Source organism: Mixophyes fleayi, chromosome 4 (assembly GCF_038048845.1).
Source record: "Mixophyes fleayi isolate aMixFle1 chromosome 4, aMixFle1.hap1, whole genome shotgun sequence".
NCBI lineage: Eukaryota > Metazoa > Chordata > Amphibia > Anura > Limnodynastidae > Mixophyes > Mixophyes fleayi.
This window is the reverse complement of record NC_134405.1, coordinates 178,695,533-178,716,002: the sequence shown is the minus strand read 5'-3', so window position 1 is coordinate 178,716,002 and position 20,470 is coordinate 178,695,533. Positions and strand designations below refer to the sequence as shown.

At 39.0% G+C, this 20,470-nt stretch overlaps 1 protein-coding gene across 1 annotated transcript in view; it reads left to right on the top strand.

The window, feature by feature from the left end:
• The window catches only part of LOC142152349 (mitogen-activated protein kinase 11-like), a 40,584-nt gene extending 20,676 nt beyond the window's left edge, over positions 1–19,908 (top strand). The window contains exons 4-12 of the mRNA XM_075208914.1: positions 1,192–1,303; positions 4,609–4,638; positions 4,972–5,019; positions 5,159–5,273; positions 10,962–11,033; positions 12,496–12,575; positions 12,759–12,837; positions 13,009–13,182; positions 15,868–19,908. Of these exons, the coding sequence (XP_075065015.1) occupies positions 1,192–1,303; positions 4,609–4,638; positions 4,972–5,019; positions 5,159–5,273; positions 10,962–11,033; positions 12,496–12,575; positions 12,759–12,837; positions 13,009–13,182; positions 15,868–15,941 (784 nt within the window). The 3' untranslated portion in view covers positions 15,942–19,908. The remainder of the gene's footprint in view (positions 1–1,191; positions 1,304–4,608; positions 4,639–4,971; positions 5,020–5,158; positions 5,274–10,961; positions 11,034–12,495; positions 12,576–12,758; positions 12,838–13,008; positions 13,183–15,867) is intronic.
• Positions 19,909–20,470: the final 562 nt, after the last annotated feature.

Below are 20,470 nucleotides of genomic sequence, written 5' to 3'. Positions count from 1 at the left end.
TAAGAACATGTAGAGGGCGGTACAGGTTGTATGTTCATGCCATGAATTTCCACAATGAACTGCTTACAGACTGGAAAGGCATCATTAGAACACTGATTGAATGGGATAAGATGCAGAACATATAGTATAAAGCACAGCATGTCTGGTGTGTGTGTACATGTATGTGTAATGTATGTGTAATATATATATATATATATATATATATATATATATATATATAGTGACATCACTGTCCCTGTTTATAAATATCTATACTATGCTTGGGCAGCACAATGGCTACGTGGTTAGCACTTCTGCCTCACAGCACTGCGGTCAAGAGTTCAATTCCTGACCATGGCCTTATCTGTGAGGAGTTTGTATGTTCTCCCCGTGTTTGCGTGGGTTTCCTCCGGGTGCTATGGTTTCCTCCCACACTTCAAAAACATACTGGTAGATTAATTGGCTGCTAACAAATTCACCCTAGTCTGTGTGTGTATGTTAGGGAATTTAGATTGTAAGCGCCATTGGGGCAGGGACTGATGTGAATGAGTTCTCTGTACAGCGCTGCGGAATTAGTAGCGCTATATAAATAAAACATAATAATAATAATAACTGATATATACTAATAAAATACAGGAAACGGGAATCCCAGTGACTCTACTTATCGGTTACCCCGACTGTATTTCTGGTAATGTTATATCCACTTACACTCACGCATGCACTCACTGTAAAGCCCAATTTTCCCCACCGTGTATTAAAACATGGCGTCTTACACTGTACATTAAATTTCTGAATTGCCCTCGGTTGTTTTTACAAGCACACCACTAAACTTCCACACATTCTACTGCACCTATAGGCTTATTTCTTTAGTGTCACGACATGTACGCATCTTCTTACTGCATAAATGGTAAACAAATTGGGTGCAACAGCAACTAAAACATTAGTCAATACTATAGGGATGAGGCACCAACCCCAAAGAGCTTACAATCTAATTATGTAATTGAAGTCATGCACAGGCAGATTGGTAGGTTTACAAAAACCATAAACCTTTAAAATTGCTGTTCACAATTTAAGGTACCTTTTTTATGTATACGATTGTGCTTTGGAACCGTATTGGCTGTATATGCTAAATTCTTGTCTTGATGTTGTTCTATAATTTAGTTTAAATTTACTGTATGATCATATGTAAATGTGCATCTCTTTATTTCACAGGTATCTAGTAACAAATCTTATGGGCGCTGACCTAAATAACATAGTAAAGTGTCAAAAGTTGACAGATGACCACATCCAGTTCCTTATATACCAGCTACTTAGAGGCCTCAAGGTAATAATTCATGTATTTGTTTCTGGTGTCTGTTTGAATGACAGGAGTTGTTTTTACTCTCATAGTCCTCCTTGGGGGTATTATAGTGCTCCACAATTATATGCATTCTACAACCATACACTGTGTTTTGCCTCTGGGTGGCACTATTATATTTAAGATATGATACATTGAAGCAGTGTCCACATTCTTATGACTGGAGGGCTGTAGGTTTACTTCTAAAAGAGAGAAGCTGGACTTTTTTCTTGCGAGTGGGAATAACACTCGTCCAAATTGCACCCACCCCCTCGTGGTAAATCAGTCTTTGTTTTGATTTGATTTTAACCACCTCTTTCAATCAAAACTTGCAACACTACATTTCCTCTTACTGTTTCTGCAAAACTCACTTTGTATTTCAATCCACCCATACAATCTTGATTTCTCTGTATATTGTCTGCATTTAGCACAATGAGTATCCTGCTTTTTATTTTTATTTTTTTTATTTTGTGTTTTGCTTTACACTCTCAATTTTGAAATGTGCATTTCATACTGTATCCTTTGAGCCACTGATATAATTGTACAACATGACCAAAAGTTTGTGGACTCTCGGGCATTACGCCCATATGTGTTTGAACATCTTGTTCCAAAACCATGGGCATCAATATGGATTCTCCCCCACCCCACCCTCCCCTTGGCTGCTATAACAGCCTTCACTCTTATGGGACAGCTTACCACCAGATATTGTTATTCAGTCACAAGGGCATTAGTGAGGTTGAATTCTGATGTTGAGTGATAAGACCTGGCTCCAGCAGGGCAGAAATTTGACGAACTGACTTGTTGGAAAGGGGGCGTCCTATGGAGACTACATGGCTGCTTGATTTTGTGCACTTTTTAGCAATGGATGTGGCTGGAATGGCCAAAACACTGATCAGAAAAGGTGTCCACATACATTTGACCATGTAGTGTATCTAATGTTGTACACACCTTGCTGCATTCTACCTTTTCTCCCTGTAAGCCAGTTATAGGCAACATGTTACACTTCAGGAGCCACATGGGTGGTCCTTTTAACCTTCAAAATGGCTGCACATTACCCTTTTGGGGTCTCTTCATCAAGCAATGTTAAGCTTAAACAGCTGTTTTCACCAGAGAAATGCGCTGTATCATCTTTATCAAACTGTTTCATAGATTTCTCAAGCAATAACCCAGTCGCCAAAGAGATTTATGGGGATAGTAAATATTGTTAATTTACCAAGTGGCGAAAAGGTTAATTTTTTATCTCTGCAAAAACTGGCATCATCTGGTAACGGCGTTAACCATCAATTTGTACAGGTATGCAGCCTGCCAGAGGAGAAGCAGACAAGGCAGCTTTCTCTTCCTGGTTCCTTTTCCCTGAACTGCCAGCTGCTTGTTAATAGTGGAGAGATGGTGGTGCAGAGCTTTGGGTGATCTATTATGTCAATGCATACAGGTCTCTGATAGTATAGGATGCCGGGTGGTATATGATGATAACATGTACGTCATAGTTGTGGCCATACAGGACCCTCAGGCTCTTGCAGTCAGTGGTGTGTTTTGTATCACTGACTGCTGTACCCAGGCTGAGCTGTTTAGCCGTCAGGTTACCTGATCTGACTTGGAGGCTTCTTCTCTACTGGGCTAGAACTGCATAACTGAGCTGCACTGCACACTACGCTAACCCTGCACTGTGTTGACACTGCTCCGGCAGGATCCTGGGCGGGGGCAGGGATGGCTTGGTAGGCAGTGTGTCTCTTCCTGTCAGCAGCTCACTGATAGAGCCCACCTGAGGCAGCAGCTGGTGCAGTGTTTGTACACCTTTTATTGGCATGAAATTCCCTAGCTCTGCTCTGGTGTCAGCCTCCCTCTTTGTGGCAGAGGCAGTAGTGACCACCATGGGCATAAGCAGGTACAGCTCTGCCAGGGACAGGATTTGCCAGGCACATATTCTCATTTTCTGCCTCCTACCCTGTGTGCTAGTGTTGAAGAGGCTAATCTTCATCCACACTGACAGACTACTGGTGCTGATGCTGACTCCTCTTACTCCTTGGGAGAGATGATTAGCATCTGCAAAGTAGAAATATAAAGTGTGCCTTCACTGGCACTGCCACTCGTCTGCCACCCAGTACAGGGCCTGGGTTATATATAAATGGCCATAGCGTGTCCTATAAACTAGCAAGTTCTGTTTTTTTCTTTTTGGGACCGTGCTGGCTGTTTATTAACCACCCAAGTGCTATTGATTGTACCTGCCTTGAAATGAGTACTTCTAGAATACATGCAGCCAACGTGCACTTTAGTGGCATTTTAACATTTCTATTGTACTTGAAAGCAGCTATTAATGCCTGTGGAAAAGGTTGTGCCATTTACTACCACTTTAAATGTAGCATTAAAATGTTAGAATTTGTTCATTTGAGTAATGTCTTTTGTAAATTGCACTTGAATGGGACAAAAAAAAAATGGAACACACACACACCCCTCCCTTTATGGAAAATACTCTGTAAAGCTATTAAAATTTATTATAGAAATCCTAGTGCTATAGTACCTCACACCACACTGTATGTATTGTGCAAGTATGTGTATTTGTTTCTTTACTTAATACACAGAAATTGTGCAGGGAGTTACAGAATTAGGTTGAATTATTATAGTGTAATGTATGTTTATTGCCCTTCAATTTACAAAACTGTGGCTGTATAATATCCTATTACTAACTAAACCTTTGTTCATTCCAATGACAGTTGGAAGAGACAGTACAGAAATGTCAACATTTGCTACAAATCTCTGTTTAAATGACAAGTTTCAAGAGGAGCAGCTCTGCCCCACTTGTCTGATAATATGCAAATCAACAAAATGACTATATATTTTGGCGATCATTTTGGTTCACTTGTAAAGCTACAGTATTTTATCTACCAATGACATTTTGGATAGGTACAGATTAGAAATATTTCTACAATTTATTTTTGTCATGAGCTCCTACCATCTTGATGTCCACACTGTTGTGCAGCAGTAAGATATACACCCATTGCCGTTGTCTTCATTTGTATAGATGTGGAAAGTTGCATGATTTCCAAACCGCTGAACACTACTTTTTGTCACTTATCATAAGTGGGAAAATTACATTAACTATATTGGTAATATGACAAAATATTTTAACATGCAGCTATTTTGAAATACATATTGACAGTCCTTCAGTACCTATGTGTATCAATTTTCCTTCAGTTATCTCTTATTTATTTTAATAAGGCTTGGTAATTTAGTGTTGGCATGATTTGTTTGTGTCTGTTTACTAAAGTACCAAGTTTGGTGTTCTCTTTTCACAGTATATTCATTCAGCAGGGATCATCCACAGAGTAAGTAACCATTTTTTATTATCTCATTAGAGGAGTACTATGATGTATGTGTGTGCAGGTTTGATGTTAATGTATTATGGAAACTAATAAATGCCCTTCATCCAATCCGCTTCTCGGTCACACTGACTGCGGTCTTATTAGTGGTTAGTACAGCACAAGTGGTGGTCCTGGGGGCAGGGCCAACTTGGCTTTACTAGCTTGAAGAAGGCCTGTTGGTGTTTAGAACTGGATCCATACCTGGAAACTAACTGTAATGCCGCTGACATAACTTTCATATGAAGCAGTGATTTATATATCAATATTTATTTTAGATTTTTTTTGTACTGTTTTTAGGACTTGAAACCCAGCAATTTAGCAGTAAATGAAGACTGTGAACTAAGGGTAAGAATCATATTTGACATATGTCCATTGAAACTGAAAATAACCACAAGCTGAGCTTTTAAAAACAAACACATATGAAAATGACTTGTTTTATAATTGTCTTACAGTATTAATAACTCTTTATTTGTGCATCCTAAAGATTCTGGATTTTGGGTTGGCACGACAGACAGATGATGAAATGACTGGATATGTAGCAACCAGATGGTATCGAGCTCCAGAGATCATGTTAAACTGGATGCATTATAACCAAACAGGTACCATGAATGTATGCACATGGAACTTATTGCAATAGTCACACTTATAATTTCACTACATATTGTTGTGCAGCAATATTATAATAATAGAGGACGCTAAGACCATTCTGTGGTAATTTAAAGGCACATTGGTGCAAGTCTTGCTTCATTATACTGAACATGGATATCCTCTTAATATGCAATTATTTATAACTAGGCTGGGAAGTTCTGCAATGGTTATCGGAGTGTTTTGTCCTGGTAAAATATTACAACTGCTTGTTCAGATACCACAAGAATATGAATACTAGTGTGATCCTCTGTAGGAATTGGCAGCAACCGCAATATCCTGATCACAGAGGCGACACTTGAAACTCAGATGAGCGTCCAAGAAACAGAGGACACCCTCTTAAGAATGACTTTTTTTTATTTTTAGGTATAGCCAGACAGGAGTTCAGAAGAGGAAACAAGACGTTTATAAATTACATTAGAAACTTCATTAATAAATGTACTTTTGTTACAACAAATACTACCTGTAGCTATATTTTAATGAATAATCACTATTCAAAGTTTTCTTTTTATTGTACAGAAGTGTACAAGGACTAAGCAAGCATAATAGGCATTTAGGCACCAATAAATTGTCTGCAACCAGAATGGCTTCTAACTGGATAAGTGTCCATTGTACCTAGGGGTAGAATAAGGATAGATGCTCTGTAGTTCTGAGAGTGTTGTAGTTTTTTTAAATATAACTATTATTGTTTAGTACTTCTCAGTCTGTCTAACACTAACTTAATTCACAGTCAATGTTTTATGTGGTACCATTTATCTGCTCCTGATCAGTCTTGCATTGATGGCGTGAATCCATATCCTTTTTGTTCAGGTGGATTTATCTTCAAAGGGATATAAGTGGATGAACTTGGCCTCCTCCTTTATTTGGCTCTAGTTGTTAGGGTCCCTCTGTGCCCCTGATGCCTTGCTGCTTCTACTCCTTGAGATAGATATATCTATCTCACTCACTGTGACTAATTGTTTCTTTTACTATAACCTTTTTCATCTGGTACGTCTCTTTATGCTTGCATTTTCCTCACTTCAGAAATTCCTATTAACTTATCTTTATCAACGTCTCTTGAAATCCATATTTTTTTGACTGTACTGTGTTTTGTGATCTTTAAATCACCTTTTTTTTATTAATACAATTTGTAGGACAGTAGGCATTTGATACATGTGCCAGATTGCAAGTGTATAAAAGTGCATTGTGGGACTAAGTGATCCAGCTACACAACAAGGCTATTCTGTGGGTCAGAGGGTTGTTTGAGTATAGAGAGAGCAGATGTAAACAGTAACAGGTTTTTTTGTGTGTGAAATTATCTAGAGATGATAATCAGCCAGAGTAGCCTAGGGATGATAAGGCAGGTAGTTTGGAAATTTGATAAGCTTGTCTGATGTGGTGAGTTTTCAGGGAACATTTGACAGTTCGGTGACTGAAGGAAAGTTGTGTGATGGAGGAAATTCCACAGAGAGGGTGCAGCCTGAAAAAAAAAAAAAAAAAAAAAAAAGTAAGTACTGTAACCTAGAGTCAGAGCAGGTGATGTGTATATGTGAGACTAGGGTCCAAAGTAGAAATTTTCAAAAAAAAAGTGAAGCGTTAGCTGTTGGGCAGTGTTTATGACTTTGTATTTTAGAACTATTTTATGTTGAACTTTGTAAAATACAAGCAACTACTGTAGAGATCGACAGAGCAGCTGTAGAGGAACGTTTTGCGAGGAAAATTAGTCTCACTGCTGCATTCCAAATAGATTTTAGCGGTGAGTCTGATTACAGGAAGACTCTTAAGAAGGGAATTGCAATAGACAATGATGAAATTAAAGATTTTTGAGTATCTTATGTGAGAAATGTGCGTATTCTAGAAATGTTTCTTAGATGTCTGTAGCAGGGCTTGAATACAGATTGGATGTGGGAAGCAAAGGATCATTCTGAGTCGAGGATAACATCTAGACGGCGAGCTTGAAGGGTAGGGTTCATTGTAGTGTTGCCAACAAAAATAAAGAAGTCTGTTAGGTAGCTTGGCGGGTTGAAAATATGTTTAGCTCTGGCTTTGAAATATTTATTTGGTGAGAAGACCTCCAAGGTGAAATGGCAGAAACAAGTTCAGCAACACGAGCCAAGACAGATGGTAAAGATCTGCAGACCATTGATACATTTGGGTATAATCCACATTGAGGTGATGCTGAAATCCAGAGGATCTTATTAGCTTTCCAAGAGAGATGTGTTCTAACTAGAGAAGAGCAGACGACCTAGGACAGCTGATAAAGGAGAGGAGATGGATGCATAAAAATGGTGAAAATGCAGTTTGATAAGTAGTGGAGACTGGGCCAAACTGAAGAGCTAGGAATGTAGAGTTTGTATAAGAAGAGTGGTCAACATTGTCAAATGCAGCAGAGATGTTAAGGAGAATTAGAAGCAAATAATGGCCTTTTTAGAGTTGGCAAATATTGATCACCTTAGTCAGTGTCTCTTTGGAGTGTTGGGAACTAAAGCCTAACAGAAAGGGTCCAATAGGGGATGTGAGGATAGAAAGCATGTGATGAGAGTTTAGGCAAGCCTCCTTAAGAAGCTAGGAAGGGCAAGGGATATGAGAGTTATGATATTAATCAGAGAGATTTTGGGTCGGAATTTTTTTCTGCAATATAGGAGTAATGAATATATGGTATAGTGCAAGGTCTTGGGCATTGAAGGTAGTCAGAGGGGTGGGTGTGGGATTGTTGTGAAGAAACTTTAATACATTTTGTTAGGAACTCCAGCCGGCACAACACAACCCGGAGTCTACTCTGCCAGTCAGGTGTTCACTGGAGCCCCTGATGGTGGGGAAAGGCTGGGCTGCAGACTGACAGAGGGTCGTGAAGTGTGTACCGGCTGGGGAGAACCCAGGCAAGCGGAGTGGAGTCCAGGCAGAGGTCAAGGGCCGGCAGCAGATCCGATAAACAAGCCGAGGTCAGGGGTCACAAGCAGACAGGGTGGTCGGTATTCAAATACAAAAGTGGAAGTTGCTCAAATCAATTTATAGGCCATAACAGGTGCTTGAAAGGGTGGGGTTATCCTGCAAGGAACATACACACAACATTTTTTCCCCCAGCACACTGCTATAGCCAGCAACAGATCTGCCATTTCTACTGTAGATAAAAATGCAAAAGTCTTTGTTGCACACATTTGCAAATGTATGTTTAAGCCATCCTGCCACGCCAAGGCGCTTTTGCTAATAGGATGGTCCTACTCTAAACAATGAGAGTCCCATATATTTGGGCCATACATATGTGTTTTTAAATTGAGAGCCAACTTACCAAAGAGGTACCCCAGAAGCCTTTAAACAGCAATTCAGTGCCAGTACCCCCTCTCAGCTACTGACACCAACATGCCTCTCAGACAAATACAAAAGTGGAAGCTGCTCAAATCAATTTATAGGCCATAACAGGTGCTTGAAAGGGTGGGGTTATCCTGCAAGGAACATACACACATTTTTTCCCCCAGCACACTGCTATAGCCAGCAACAGATCTGCCATTTCTACTGTAGATAAAAATGCAAAAGTCTTTGTTGCACACATTTGCAAATGCATGTTTAAGCCATCTGCCACGCCAAGGTCGGTATTCAAGCCAGAGGTCAAGGTCACGAGAAACACAGGCAGGGTCCAAATCCAGGCAAGGGGTCATACACGGGTAGTCAAATAGAATTTCCAAGAGACAGGAACAAGGCACAGAGCAGGTCAGCAGACTAGCAAACAGAAGCTATAACCGGCAATGAGGCAGCAGACCTCATTGCTTTAAATACAGCCAACAGCCAATCAGAACTTGCCCCCTAGACAGAGCACACTTGCAGCCTAATTGCTAGATGTTAAAACCACCAATCAGGGCTTAGCCCTGGAGTCACACTTGCAGGCTAATGCCTGCTAATTCAGCCACAGGCTGAATCTAATTACCTGCCCCCGTGCGCGCCCGGCTGCCGGGACGCAGCGCTGAAGAGGCGTCCGGCCGTTGCCTTGGCAACGGTCGGGAGTTGAGGGGAAATGACGTCCCAGTCATCATGGTGACGGCCGGGACTCTGGAGCGGACAGGAAGCGAGCCGCGGCGGCTGTGAGTACCGCCGCGGCTCGTGACACATTTAAGTGTTTGCGGATAGAAATCTGAGTGGATATGAGATTGTAATTATTTTGTTTGACTATGTCCAGAGCATATTGAGTGGTAGATGGCAGTATGTGAGGAAGTCATTAGAAGTATGAGACTTTCACCAATGTCCTGCTAATTTGCAAGAGTTTTGGAAGGCGTCCAGTTTCTTTAGCTTCTTAACCAAATCCTAGAATCCACCCTTAGTTAAGGTACTTCCAGATCAAGATGGGATGATGTAGAAATTGGAGAGAAAAGTTGAGACGTGGAAAGATGTTGGTCATAAATAGAACTGAGAATTCTGCGGGCACAAGGATGCTTGGAAGAGTTGTTCATCAGAGAAGTAAACATAATGAAGGGGAACTTGCAGATGACTAGATGTTCTGAGAGAGGGAAAGTAAAATCCGAAATTGGAGCATAGTCTAGAAAAAACAAGATGAAGGCAGTGTCCATCCCGATGAATAGAAGTCAGTCCACTGGAAGAGGCCAAGAGAGGAGGTTAGAGAGAGTAGTTTGGAAACACAAGGAGAATGTGGATAACCAATGGGGATGTTGAAATCACATGAGAATGGAGGGAATATCAAAAGTCTTGCATTAAACATGTTCCAGCAGTTCTCTGTGTATGACTCAATACCATTTAGTAGTTATTTTAAAAACCTAGCAATCATCTATTATAGAATACTAAATAATTTGTATCAAACCTTACAAAACAACATTCCCCCACAGTAATTAGGGCTATGTATAATTTTACTTTGTGTTTCACTTTTCTTTGTTATGCACTATTTCCAGTCCTACCACTCCAGGATTTTCTAAACTGGATCATTAATTTACATGAATGTTTAGGGCACTGCACTAGAAACCTTCCAGCAACTTATTTTGTTTGTTATATTTTAATAATAAACAAATGTTAATTTGCTTTGGTGTCCCACAGCGTGGGCCAAACATTCCTGAGAGCACGATGGCTTAGTGCAGGGGTAGACAACCTGCGGCTCTCCAGGTGTTTGTGAAACTACAAATCCCAGCATGCCTTGCCACCTATCTGCTGGTTATCTACTGGCAAAGCATGCTGGGACTTGTAGTTTCACAAACACCTGGAGAGCCGCAGGTTGCCTACCCCTGGCTTAGTGGTTAGCACTTCTGCCTCCACAGCACTAGGGTCATGAGTTTGATTCCTGACCATGGCTTTATCTGTGTGGAGTTTGTATGTTCTCCCTGTGTTCGCATGGGTTTCCTCCAGGTCCCACACTCCAATAACATGCTTGTATGTTAATTTTGGCTGCTAACAAATTGACCCTAGTCTGTGTGTTAGGGACTTTAGCCTGTAAGCTCCAGTGGGGCAGGGACTGATGTGAATGACAGATATTCTCTGTACAGCGCTGTAGAATTGATGGTGATGATGTGAAATTTGCATTTGTTCTTTCAAGTTGGCTGAAAAACATCACAATTTTAAATCTCTATAATTGTATTGCTGTTATATACTTTATAACAATAGGCTTTGAATAAATGCATATATAAATAATCAGATATATTTACTAACCCCTGCATATTTTTTTTCAGTTGACATTTGGTCGGTTGGATGCATTATGGCAGAACTTTTGAAAGGCAAAGCTCTATTTCCAGGGAATGACTGTATCCTTCACCTGTATTGCACTTTGTCTTTCAGATTTCAAAATCTAAGCATGTTTAGGACAGCGCCCTAATGTAAAATAATTGAATATTGGAAGTGTGTTTAAAGGTACAAAACTACATACTGAGTACATTTTTATATTTGACCTCTAACCACTCCAAGGGTATTTCAAATATACTTAGATTCTAGTGACTTATAATATGTGGATGTTCATAATGAAATAAAAGCACCGTTTGCAGTACATAAGGATTGCCACTTGTATGTTTGTAATACAACAATATATAGGTGATACCATAGCTCCTACTGAGGATTAGATTTATAGCACTGGCTCTTACTGCATCTATTTTTAATTACATGGTGATTATCGTCTAAAACGCCTCAGTTACTATAAAAGAAAAAGTCAAGTTGCACATTATGTTGGTTATAAATTGATTGGACAAACAAGTGGTGGGATTATTCAGTACATGTGCACAAATAGCAGTCATCTACGCCACAGAATATGAAGAAGAAAAACAAATTTAAAACCAGCATTTGTGAAAATGGTAAACGTGGAAATCTTGGGTGCATTAATATACACATTTAAATAACCCACTTTCAAAAAGCTTCTGTAAATATCATGACTCTAACTCAGATTCTTTGTTATCATTGGGGGCAGCATGTTGGCCTAGTGGTTAGCACTTCTGCCTCACAGCACTAGGGTCATGAGTTCGATTCCTGACCATGGCATTATCTGTGTGGAGTTTGTATGTTCTCCCTGTGTTTGCGTGGTTTTCCCTCTGGGCACTCCGGTTTCCTCCCACACTCCAAAATCATGCTGGTAGATTGACTGCTGTCAAATTGACCCTAGTCTGTTTTTGTGTGTTAGGGAATTTAAACTGTAAGCTCTATTCGGATTGCTTATAGTGTTATGATCATCATCATTTATTAACACTACAATACATTAAATTATAAGCATGTTGTTAGTCCCTTTTGGTCTTCTATGACCAGTATAAAAATAACTTTTACTTCTTATAAATATTATATCTCAGTCCGATATAATTTGTTGCATTCTTTTTAATACAGAGGACAGCAAATTTGTATGTATATGGAGCAATTTAATTAGGAGCAAAGTGTCTGTTGCCGTACACATTATTTTTGAGATACTGATTGCATGATAACATTTACTCATGTCGCTCGTTTTTGCTCACACCTTATTGGGGTTTTGGCAAAAATGAACAGATTTAAGCATATTTGATCACACGATCAGAATGGTAATTCCCTTTAATTTACGGGCAAAGAAAAAAATTCTAGTCTGCTACAGAACTTTTACCCATAATTTAATCACCCCTTATATCTATTTTGAGATTTTAATTTTGTGTTTGTTTTTGTTGTTTATTTTTAAATCATGGGATGCTTATTTTTACACTTTGCATAACAGAACGGTCTGTTTTTACAAAAAAAAAAAAAAATCCTAAATGCCTGCAGATATTGACCAGTTGAAAAGGATAATGGAAGTAGTTGGCACACCTAATTCTGAATTTCTTATGAAAATTTCATCTGAACACGTGAGTTATATGTGCTTGAAAGTAATGCAAATAATAAAAATGCATGCGGAATACATGGAAAAGACTTAAGTGAGAACTCCACTGTTGTAAGGTTATATTGCAAAGATTTATAACTATTAATCATTTACGGAGTACTCTGTATGTATCACAGCTTGTGTTGTAAGTTTAACTCTCTACCTTTAGGCTAGGAGATATATTGAATCCTTACCACACATGCCACAGCAGGATCTGAATGAGATGTTTCGTGGTGCCAACCCTCTAGGTATGTGCATTCTCCTCTATACTTTCTAGTGCCATTTACTTGAATCAGAATTAATATCTGGGAACATCACCAAACATTTTATTTCCAGAGTACATGAAAGATCTATGCATATGGTGTTGTTGAATTTTCAGAAGCAGCATAATGTTGAAAGAAGTTTCTTGTTTTGTTTAGCTATTGATCTACTGAAGAGGATGCTCATTTTAGACAGTGATAAAAGGATCACAGCCTCTGAAGCCCTTGCACATCCTTACTTTGAGCAGTATCATGATCCAGAAGATGAGCCTGAAGCTGAGCCATATGATGAATCTACAGAGAACAAGGAGCGCACTATTGATGAATGGAAAGGTAGAGCGCTTCTTTGGCCTTTACAAGAACAGCATTTTCTGTGTTTGCTTGCAGAATAACATGGAGATGCTTTTTAAACCCTTCATCATCATAGATCATTCTCCTTTGTGTGCATGCATAGCTCTAGATGACTGTGTTTGTACATGTGTAAATCTGTCCAGCATGTTCTCTATCCCACCCTCTGTAAAAGTGGACTTGTTTCCCACACTGAGGACTAAGCTTTTGTTACTGTACGATTTCTCTCCTCCTTTCATCATCATTTATTTATATAGCGCCACTGATTCTGCAGCGCTGTACAGAGAACTCATTCACATCAGTCCCTGCCCCATTGGAGCTTAGTCTAAATTCCCACACATACACACACATACACACACACATACACACACACACACACACCAATTTGAAAGCAGCCAATTAACCTACCAGTATGTTTATGGAGTGTGGGAGGAAACCCACGCAAACAGAGAGAACATACAAACTCCACACAGATAAGGCCTGGTTGGGAATTGAACTCATGACCCCAGTGCTGTGAGGCAGAAGTGCTAACCACTTAGCCACCGTGCTGCTCCTTTGTGTCCAAAATACTTGCGTGACTTGTGTACAGCCGCCTATCTCACTTTCTCTCTTCCTGACTCTCTAGAATCGGACTACTGCCCTCACAAAAGTTATCAATGATCTACTTAGAGCAAAAGGGTCAATTATCCATATTTATCGTTCTAGACACTTCTGCTGCTTTTGACACTGTTGAGCTCCTTCTCCTGCACACCTTTCCCTTGATTGACCTTTGTGACACAGTTCTTTCCTGGTTTAATTCCTACCACGCTAACTGCTTTTCCAGTGTCTCAACCTCTGGTACATTCTCCCCTCCACTCACACTGTCTGTTGGAGCCCCACAAGGCTCCGTTCTCGTCGCTCTGCTTTTCTCACTGCATTCCTTTTTATGGTGCTGAACCAATATGCACATTTGGCTTCCAGTACACCAGTCCATCATATATCTCAGATTACAAAATTCTCTCCCTCAGACCGTAGTAGATTTACCTCAGTTTCACCTCGTCAGTGATAACCACCTCTCACCTGATAAGTCTTCCCATCGCTTCCCTACTCACATGGAGACTCTCACTACTGTTCCAACCTCCTCATTTGCCTCTTGTCTTGCATGTGCCCTTTTCCCATTAGTTTGTAATCTCTCTCATAAGCAGGCCCTCCCTACCCTTTGTTTTTTTGTCTACATTTACTTTGTTTATATTGTGGTGCTTTGCAAATCAACAATAATAATTGTAAGTTACACTAGTGATGTGTGTCTAATGTTAATTATTGTGTTATGGGTGCAGTTATCTGCTACGTTATGCAATTTTGTTTTACATTTTGTTTTGCTCTCTGTCTCCATGTGTTACAATACAGATTTGTCCGTAACAATTTGCAATAGCCAGAGTATCTGTAATGTAGCTTAGTAGTAAATGGGGAGGGCTATCATTCTAGAAGGGCCAAGACGGTGCTCAGAAACAAAGATTTATACGTCTGATTGGCAGTCAAAATCCTAGGCAACGGGAATGTGCTGCAATCAGTAATTTATCTTAATTTATTTTCCTCTTTGCAACTTGTAATGGGGTATTTTTTTTTTAACCCCTCCATCACATCCATCACAGTGTGAAGTTGAGGTAAAATAAAACTCTGCACCTTTGTTTCCTATATGAACATTTTGTCATGCTCATTGATTATTTACTCATCCAGTTATTTTTAATGTCCCAATATAAATTGTATGACCAGCATTCAGTGTCCTAACAAGCGCTTATGCAATCGCTGGTCATGCTTGTTTTAACTTGGTGCCAATCACCTTTGTATCTTCAGAGTAGTATGTGTGTTTTTGACAAAAATAAAAGTACGCAATTCAAATGGAAGCAGCCTTTTTTGGGGATAAATCTATATTAATGAGCATGCCATCTATAAATTCACTGGGGACTATTGACATCACTAATTCACTAATTTAATATATTGCCTACAATGATGTGGTGGTAGTGCTGCTCTGTATCAGGGCTTTTGTTTTCTAACCTGCTTATATAATCCCCACTATCTTTATTCCTTTTTTATTTCTGGTAACTCATTTTGGCATTGGCTTCAGTACACTAAATTAGGCATTAAAAAGCAAAGCACACATTATTAAAGCCCAAGTGTTATAACGATTAGTCAAACATGCTTATTTTATCCCCCCACTGCCAATTTGGTTGTATCAAATTGGTTAAAACGGATCAATTACAAGCCAAGCCGACTATATGTTCCCTTGCTATCTATTTGTATGGCCCTCCTACAAAATAGCCAGATATTTGTCTTATGTGATTTTTGCCAAATGTGACAGTGTATTGCTGAGTGTATTACTTCTTTTCAGACTTTCGGATATGAGCGCTCATTCGTCTGACTTGGAATTGATTCCCTAAAACATCCATAAGCTTCTCTAATAGGCGTTATTGCAGCTCCATATTGTATTCTGAAAACATCTACATTATAAATTTGTTTACCTCAAATTGCAAAATAAATAACCTAAAAGCGGTGTTTTCGGGTTTTCTGGCACTGATTGTCAATATTGTTTGTTTTTAAAAAGGAAATATTAACTTGCAGCTACAGTATGTTTTTCATTTATTGAAATTAACAAATTCTACATTCACGGTTTAATCTTTCCTTTTTTTCCAGAGATTACATATGAAGAAGTGGTTAGCTTTAAGCCCCCTGATATTAAAATGGATAATCTGGAAATCGAACAGTGAAGCTAGATCTTTCTCTTTTCTTCTCCTCCTCACAATGGACAATTAGCAACTTTGCTTTTGCGACTTGAACAGCTTTTGTTGACCAAAGACATGAGTCCTGAAAATACCGGCATTGCAAGACATTTTCCTGCTGCCTTGTCATAACGGAAAACAAAATTGATAAAGTTAAAAAATTTTCCAATTACTCATAACCTTCACAAATATCTGTCAAAAAACTTTTATGTGCTCATTAGAACTTTTTGAAATTTTAAATACAGTTTTAATCATGGCAGAGACCTTGCATACCACAGACTTTCTATTGCTAACCTGTGTCAAAAAGCTGGTGGTGTCCATGTCAACCAGTCAGGGTTTGTTTTATTTATTTATTATCAAGTATTTTATTATGTTTTGAATATAACAATACAAACAGTACAGCATGTAAATAGGCTGTGCAAAAGGTTAAACACAAAAACAAATCAATCAAATTAACCAAACAGACATCGCAAACATTCCAGACAAATATCGTAATTGCAAAATATACAAAGTGGAAAATAGAGAAGGGAGTAGCTTTCAGAGCATGCAGAAATGCTTAACCAGTTGTAGTTTTATTGAAGTTAACATTAATGTAGTAAATGTAACCTGGCATGAGTGCTCGCGGGATCGGCCATCTACACTAAACAGCCTCTTTGAGGCAAAAGCATAAGAAGAGTCAAACAACTTACCCCAGATACTTTCAAATTTCTGAAGGTCCTTCCTACTAGTGTTTACAGATCTCATGTCCTATCATGTCATTGACCAACACAGTCCAGTTGTGAATCATCGGACTTGTGGGGGCCATCCATAACCGGGCTATGCAGACCTTAGCCATCCTAAATAAATGCAATATGTATAGTTGTTACTTTATTCATCATATGCTTTAAGGGCAACCGAAAAAGGCAAGTGGCTGGTTTTCAGGATGGAAATGACACCTGTTTTACTGATACAGCAAATTACTTTAAGCCAGAGGATATGAGTTGTGGGAAAATTGGTAGTATGACCAGAACCAAATTTCTCTAATCAAACAGGAGTTAAATTCACTCTTATGTAAAATATACACTTGTATCTGTAGTAGAATATCTTGAGCTATGAAGAATAATTTTCCAGCATTTGTCAGTAAAAGGACCTAAATCAAACTTCCATTTTGTTCTTAATTGTTCAAAATCGGAGGTAATCCCTTCACACAGAAGGTAGGAGTAAACATGGTCGATTAGCTATATGTATTCAAGTTGAAGTTTTATGGGGGCCTCCATTAAGTTCAGTATTCCATTGTTAAATTGTGCCATCATAGCATGCTGGAATTGAAGATAGGATAAAAACATTATTCGGGGTATTTTATATTCCACATGCTGTTGCTCAAAGGATTTAAAGGTACCATCTGCATAAAATTGACCTATGGCTGTCACCCCTTGTTAGGACCAAACAACATATTTATCCTCCTCTGAAAATCATTCTTTAAGTTTAGTGGTACTCCACAGAGGAGTACATGGATCTAAAGTCTAAACCATCCCCAGCCACCATTTTATTGGTAGCATTCCATATTTTCACAGCTTGTACCAAGAACGGAGGTGCACAGTTGGTAATCGTGCTTAGAAGTCTACAATAAGGCCTGTAATGGAGGGTAGTTACTATAGAATTGCTGGACTAATTCCCAGAGCAGGTCCTGCTAGTCAAACCAGAATTGGAGGTGAGCTGGTTGGAAAGCATAATAGTCTTAAATTGGGGAGAGAAAGTCCTCCTTAGGATCTGGGTTTGTATAGGGAGCTGCACTTTATTTTAGTCCTCCTCCCACCCAACACCAAGGAGGTGAAATATTAATCAATTCTATGGAATACCGAGGGTGTGACAAAAACCGGGGCTTGTTGAATTACATAGAGAAATTTTGGTTGTATCGCCATCTTTATTAAATTGATTCTACTGGACACAGAGTGGTAACCTCTGCCATATATGGACTTTTTAGACTTAAGGAATTCATTTGGGGCCTGTATACTGAGCCACACATAGTACCGAGGTGCATTAGTAATTCAGAGTCCAAGATATTTAAACTGGGGAGTCCATTTCAGCTAGAAATCAGATGTAGGTGTCTCAGGACATTCCCAACCCAACAGAAAAACACTACACTTGCCTCAATTTTTAAACATGAAAAATATCCAAATTTGTTTACCACTTGCAGCAGTCATAGAATCATTGAAATCAGATAAGAAAAATAACATATCATCAACATAGAGGGCAACCTTGTCCTACCTATGCACTGTTGCAAGACCTTTTATAGACCAATTATTCCTAATCGAACAGGCTCTATCAGTAATGCAAACAAAATGGGGGACAGTGAACACCCCTGCATAGTGCCCCTACCCAGTTTAAACAGATGTGAAATATATCCATTCACACATACCCATGCTGCATGGTTAGAGTACAAAAGCTTAACCCATTTTACCACCAAGGGTCCCATCCCAAAACGGATTAGTGCCTCCCACACAAGTCCACTCAACAGAATCAATCGACTTGACAGCATCCAGTGATACCACAACTACTTCTGCATGTAACCTGTAGGGAGGGTAAATAAGCGCCTGAGATTTAAGGAAGTGGACTTTCCTGGTATAAACTCCGTTCTGGATGGACAAGTTCTCACATCTTAAGTCTAAGGGCTAGTAGCTTAGCCAGGATATTCGCATCGGTTGATAAGAAATAGTTCTATATGAATTGGGTTGGAGAGAGTACATGAAGGATAACCAAAATGTATTACATTTCCAGAAGGACTGGTCCTTGGTAATATTAAAATCTATAGATAACAGGAGAGGATAGTGGTCAGAAATTTCCCTAGCTCTGTATTCTACTTTCGCACTGCAGGTACTAAGGAACATGCAAGAAAATTGGATAGTCAGGGTGCTGCAAACGCCAAATCTAAACAAGACCCAATTCCATAACAAGTGCAGTAAAGGCTGAGTGCCTGCAACATGTTATCTCTATTTATCAACGCATTATTGAAATCCCCTATACAGATGATAGGCGAATCTGGGAAGAGTGCTATAAATTAACTACATGTCTTAAGGACCTCACACTATGGCAGATGTAAATATATAGTTAGAATAATCACTGGGCACCAATTAATTGTGGCATTAAATAATACATAATGACCCCCAAAACCAGTCAGATGTTTTCTCACCAGTACTAAAAAATTAAAAGAAAATGTCTGGTTGCCATGTGCAATGTCACCTTTTTGACCCTGGTTACTTGTAGAACATTTTTCAGAAAATACCCCCTTTGTGGCCTAAAAGGGCTTAAATAAATACCCCCTTTGTGGCCTAATAGGGCTTGGAACTGTTTGAAAAATAATGTCCCTCTAAATTTTGTAATTGTCAAATGTTACTTTCTGGGCCTCTGTACAGTTTATTACATGTCTGCATTGAGATGCTAATTATTCAGAATTCAGTTATTCAATCAGGTCTGATTCACTGTGGAACATAATCTGTTCTAAACAACATTGTTCTACTATACTTCTATAAAGTTTATAGCAATGAACAACCTACACTAGCACAATGATGTGAGGTTGCTCAGTCGTGCTTTGACATCTTGCTTATACAATGAGGGCGAGCATTATTTACATGCATTGCTATATCGTGGAACAGCACGGCATGGTTCAGAAACCTAAATATTTTCCATGAGTGAAAAAGCTGCTTTTTAGTGTGTGATTTCTGCATGTTACAATTAAATTATAATGACAGAAGAAAGTTTTAAAAGTAGAGTTGCCTACATGTAAAAAGATACTCTCTTTATAGGCAAAGGTTTGTCCCTCTGGAGGAGATGACTTTTGCCAGCATTAATAGCAGGTGCTTTCACAGGGCAGCTGGATGGAGTTATGCCTCATGGTTCTGTCTGGAAGGTGATGTTTAAGAAATGTTCGTGAGCCTTGTATTTGTCCTGCTGCCAATAAAATAATTTGTTTTAATTATTTCATCTTTTGGAGTTTTACATTATTTCCTGGCCTGACGCTTTCTGAAGCAAAATAGGTGACTTAAGAAGAGGGTGAAAATTCTTCACTTGAAATGAGTCAGTGTATTCATGCATGATCTACTTGGAAGATGGTTAATGAGATGCATTTAATTGTGCAACTGGTGGAATATATTATTGCTTCCTTTCAGGGAATAGCATTAAATGGGAAACAATAACTAATATGCTTCTTTATGTTTGTAAGGTCACCCATGTTTAATTTTAAATAAAACCTAGACATTTCTTTCTTATAGAAAAATTACTGGAATATATTTAGGTTAGGCAGACACTGGGGTGTAGATCTAATTTTGGATGTGTTCATCAGTTTATAATTTGAACACTGCAGACTAAAACTAAACCTCTTCATATATATTCTTATTCTGTATGTTAGTATAGTTTGGGATATTGGTGTTATAAAGCCGTAATTGCAGAGCTGTGGGAATTGTCTTTTAATATTAAGTGACACTCATAGGTGCTGTAGATGACCATGCACAGGATGAAGGGCAAAATTAACGCTGACATCG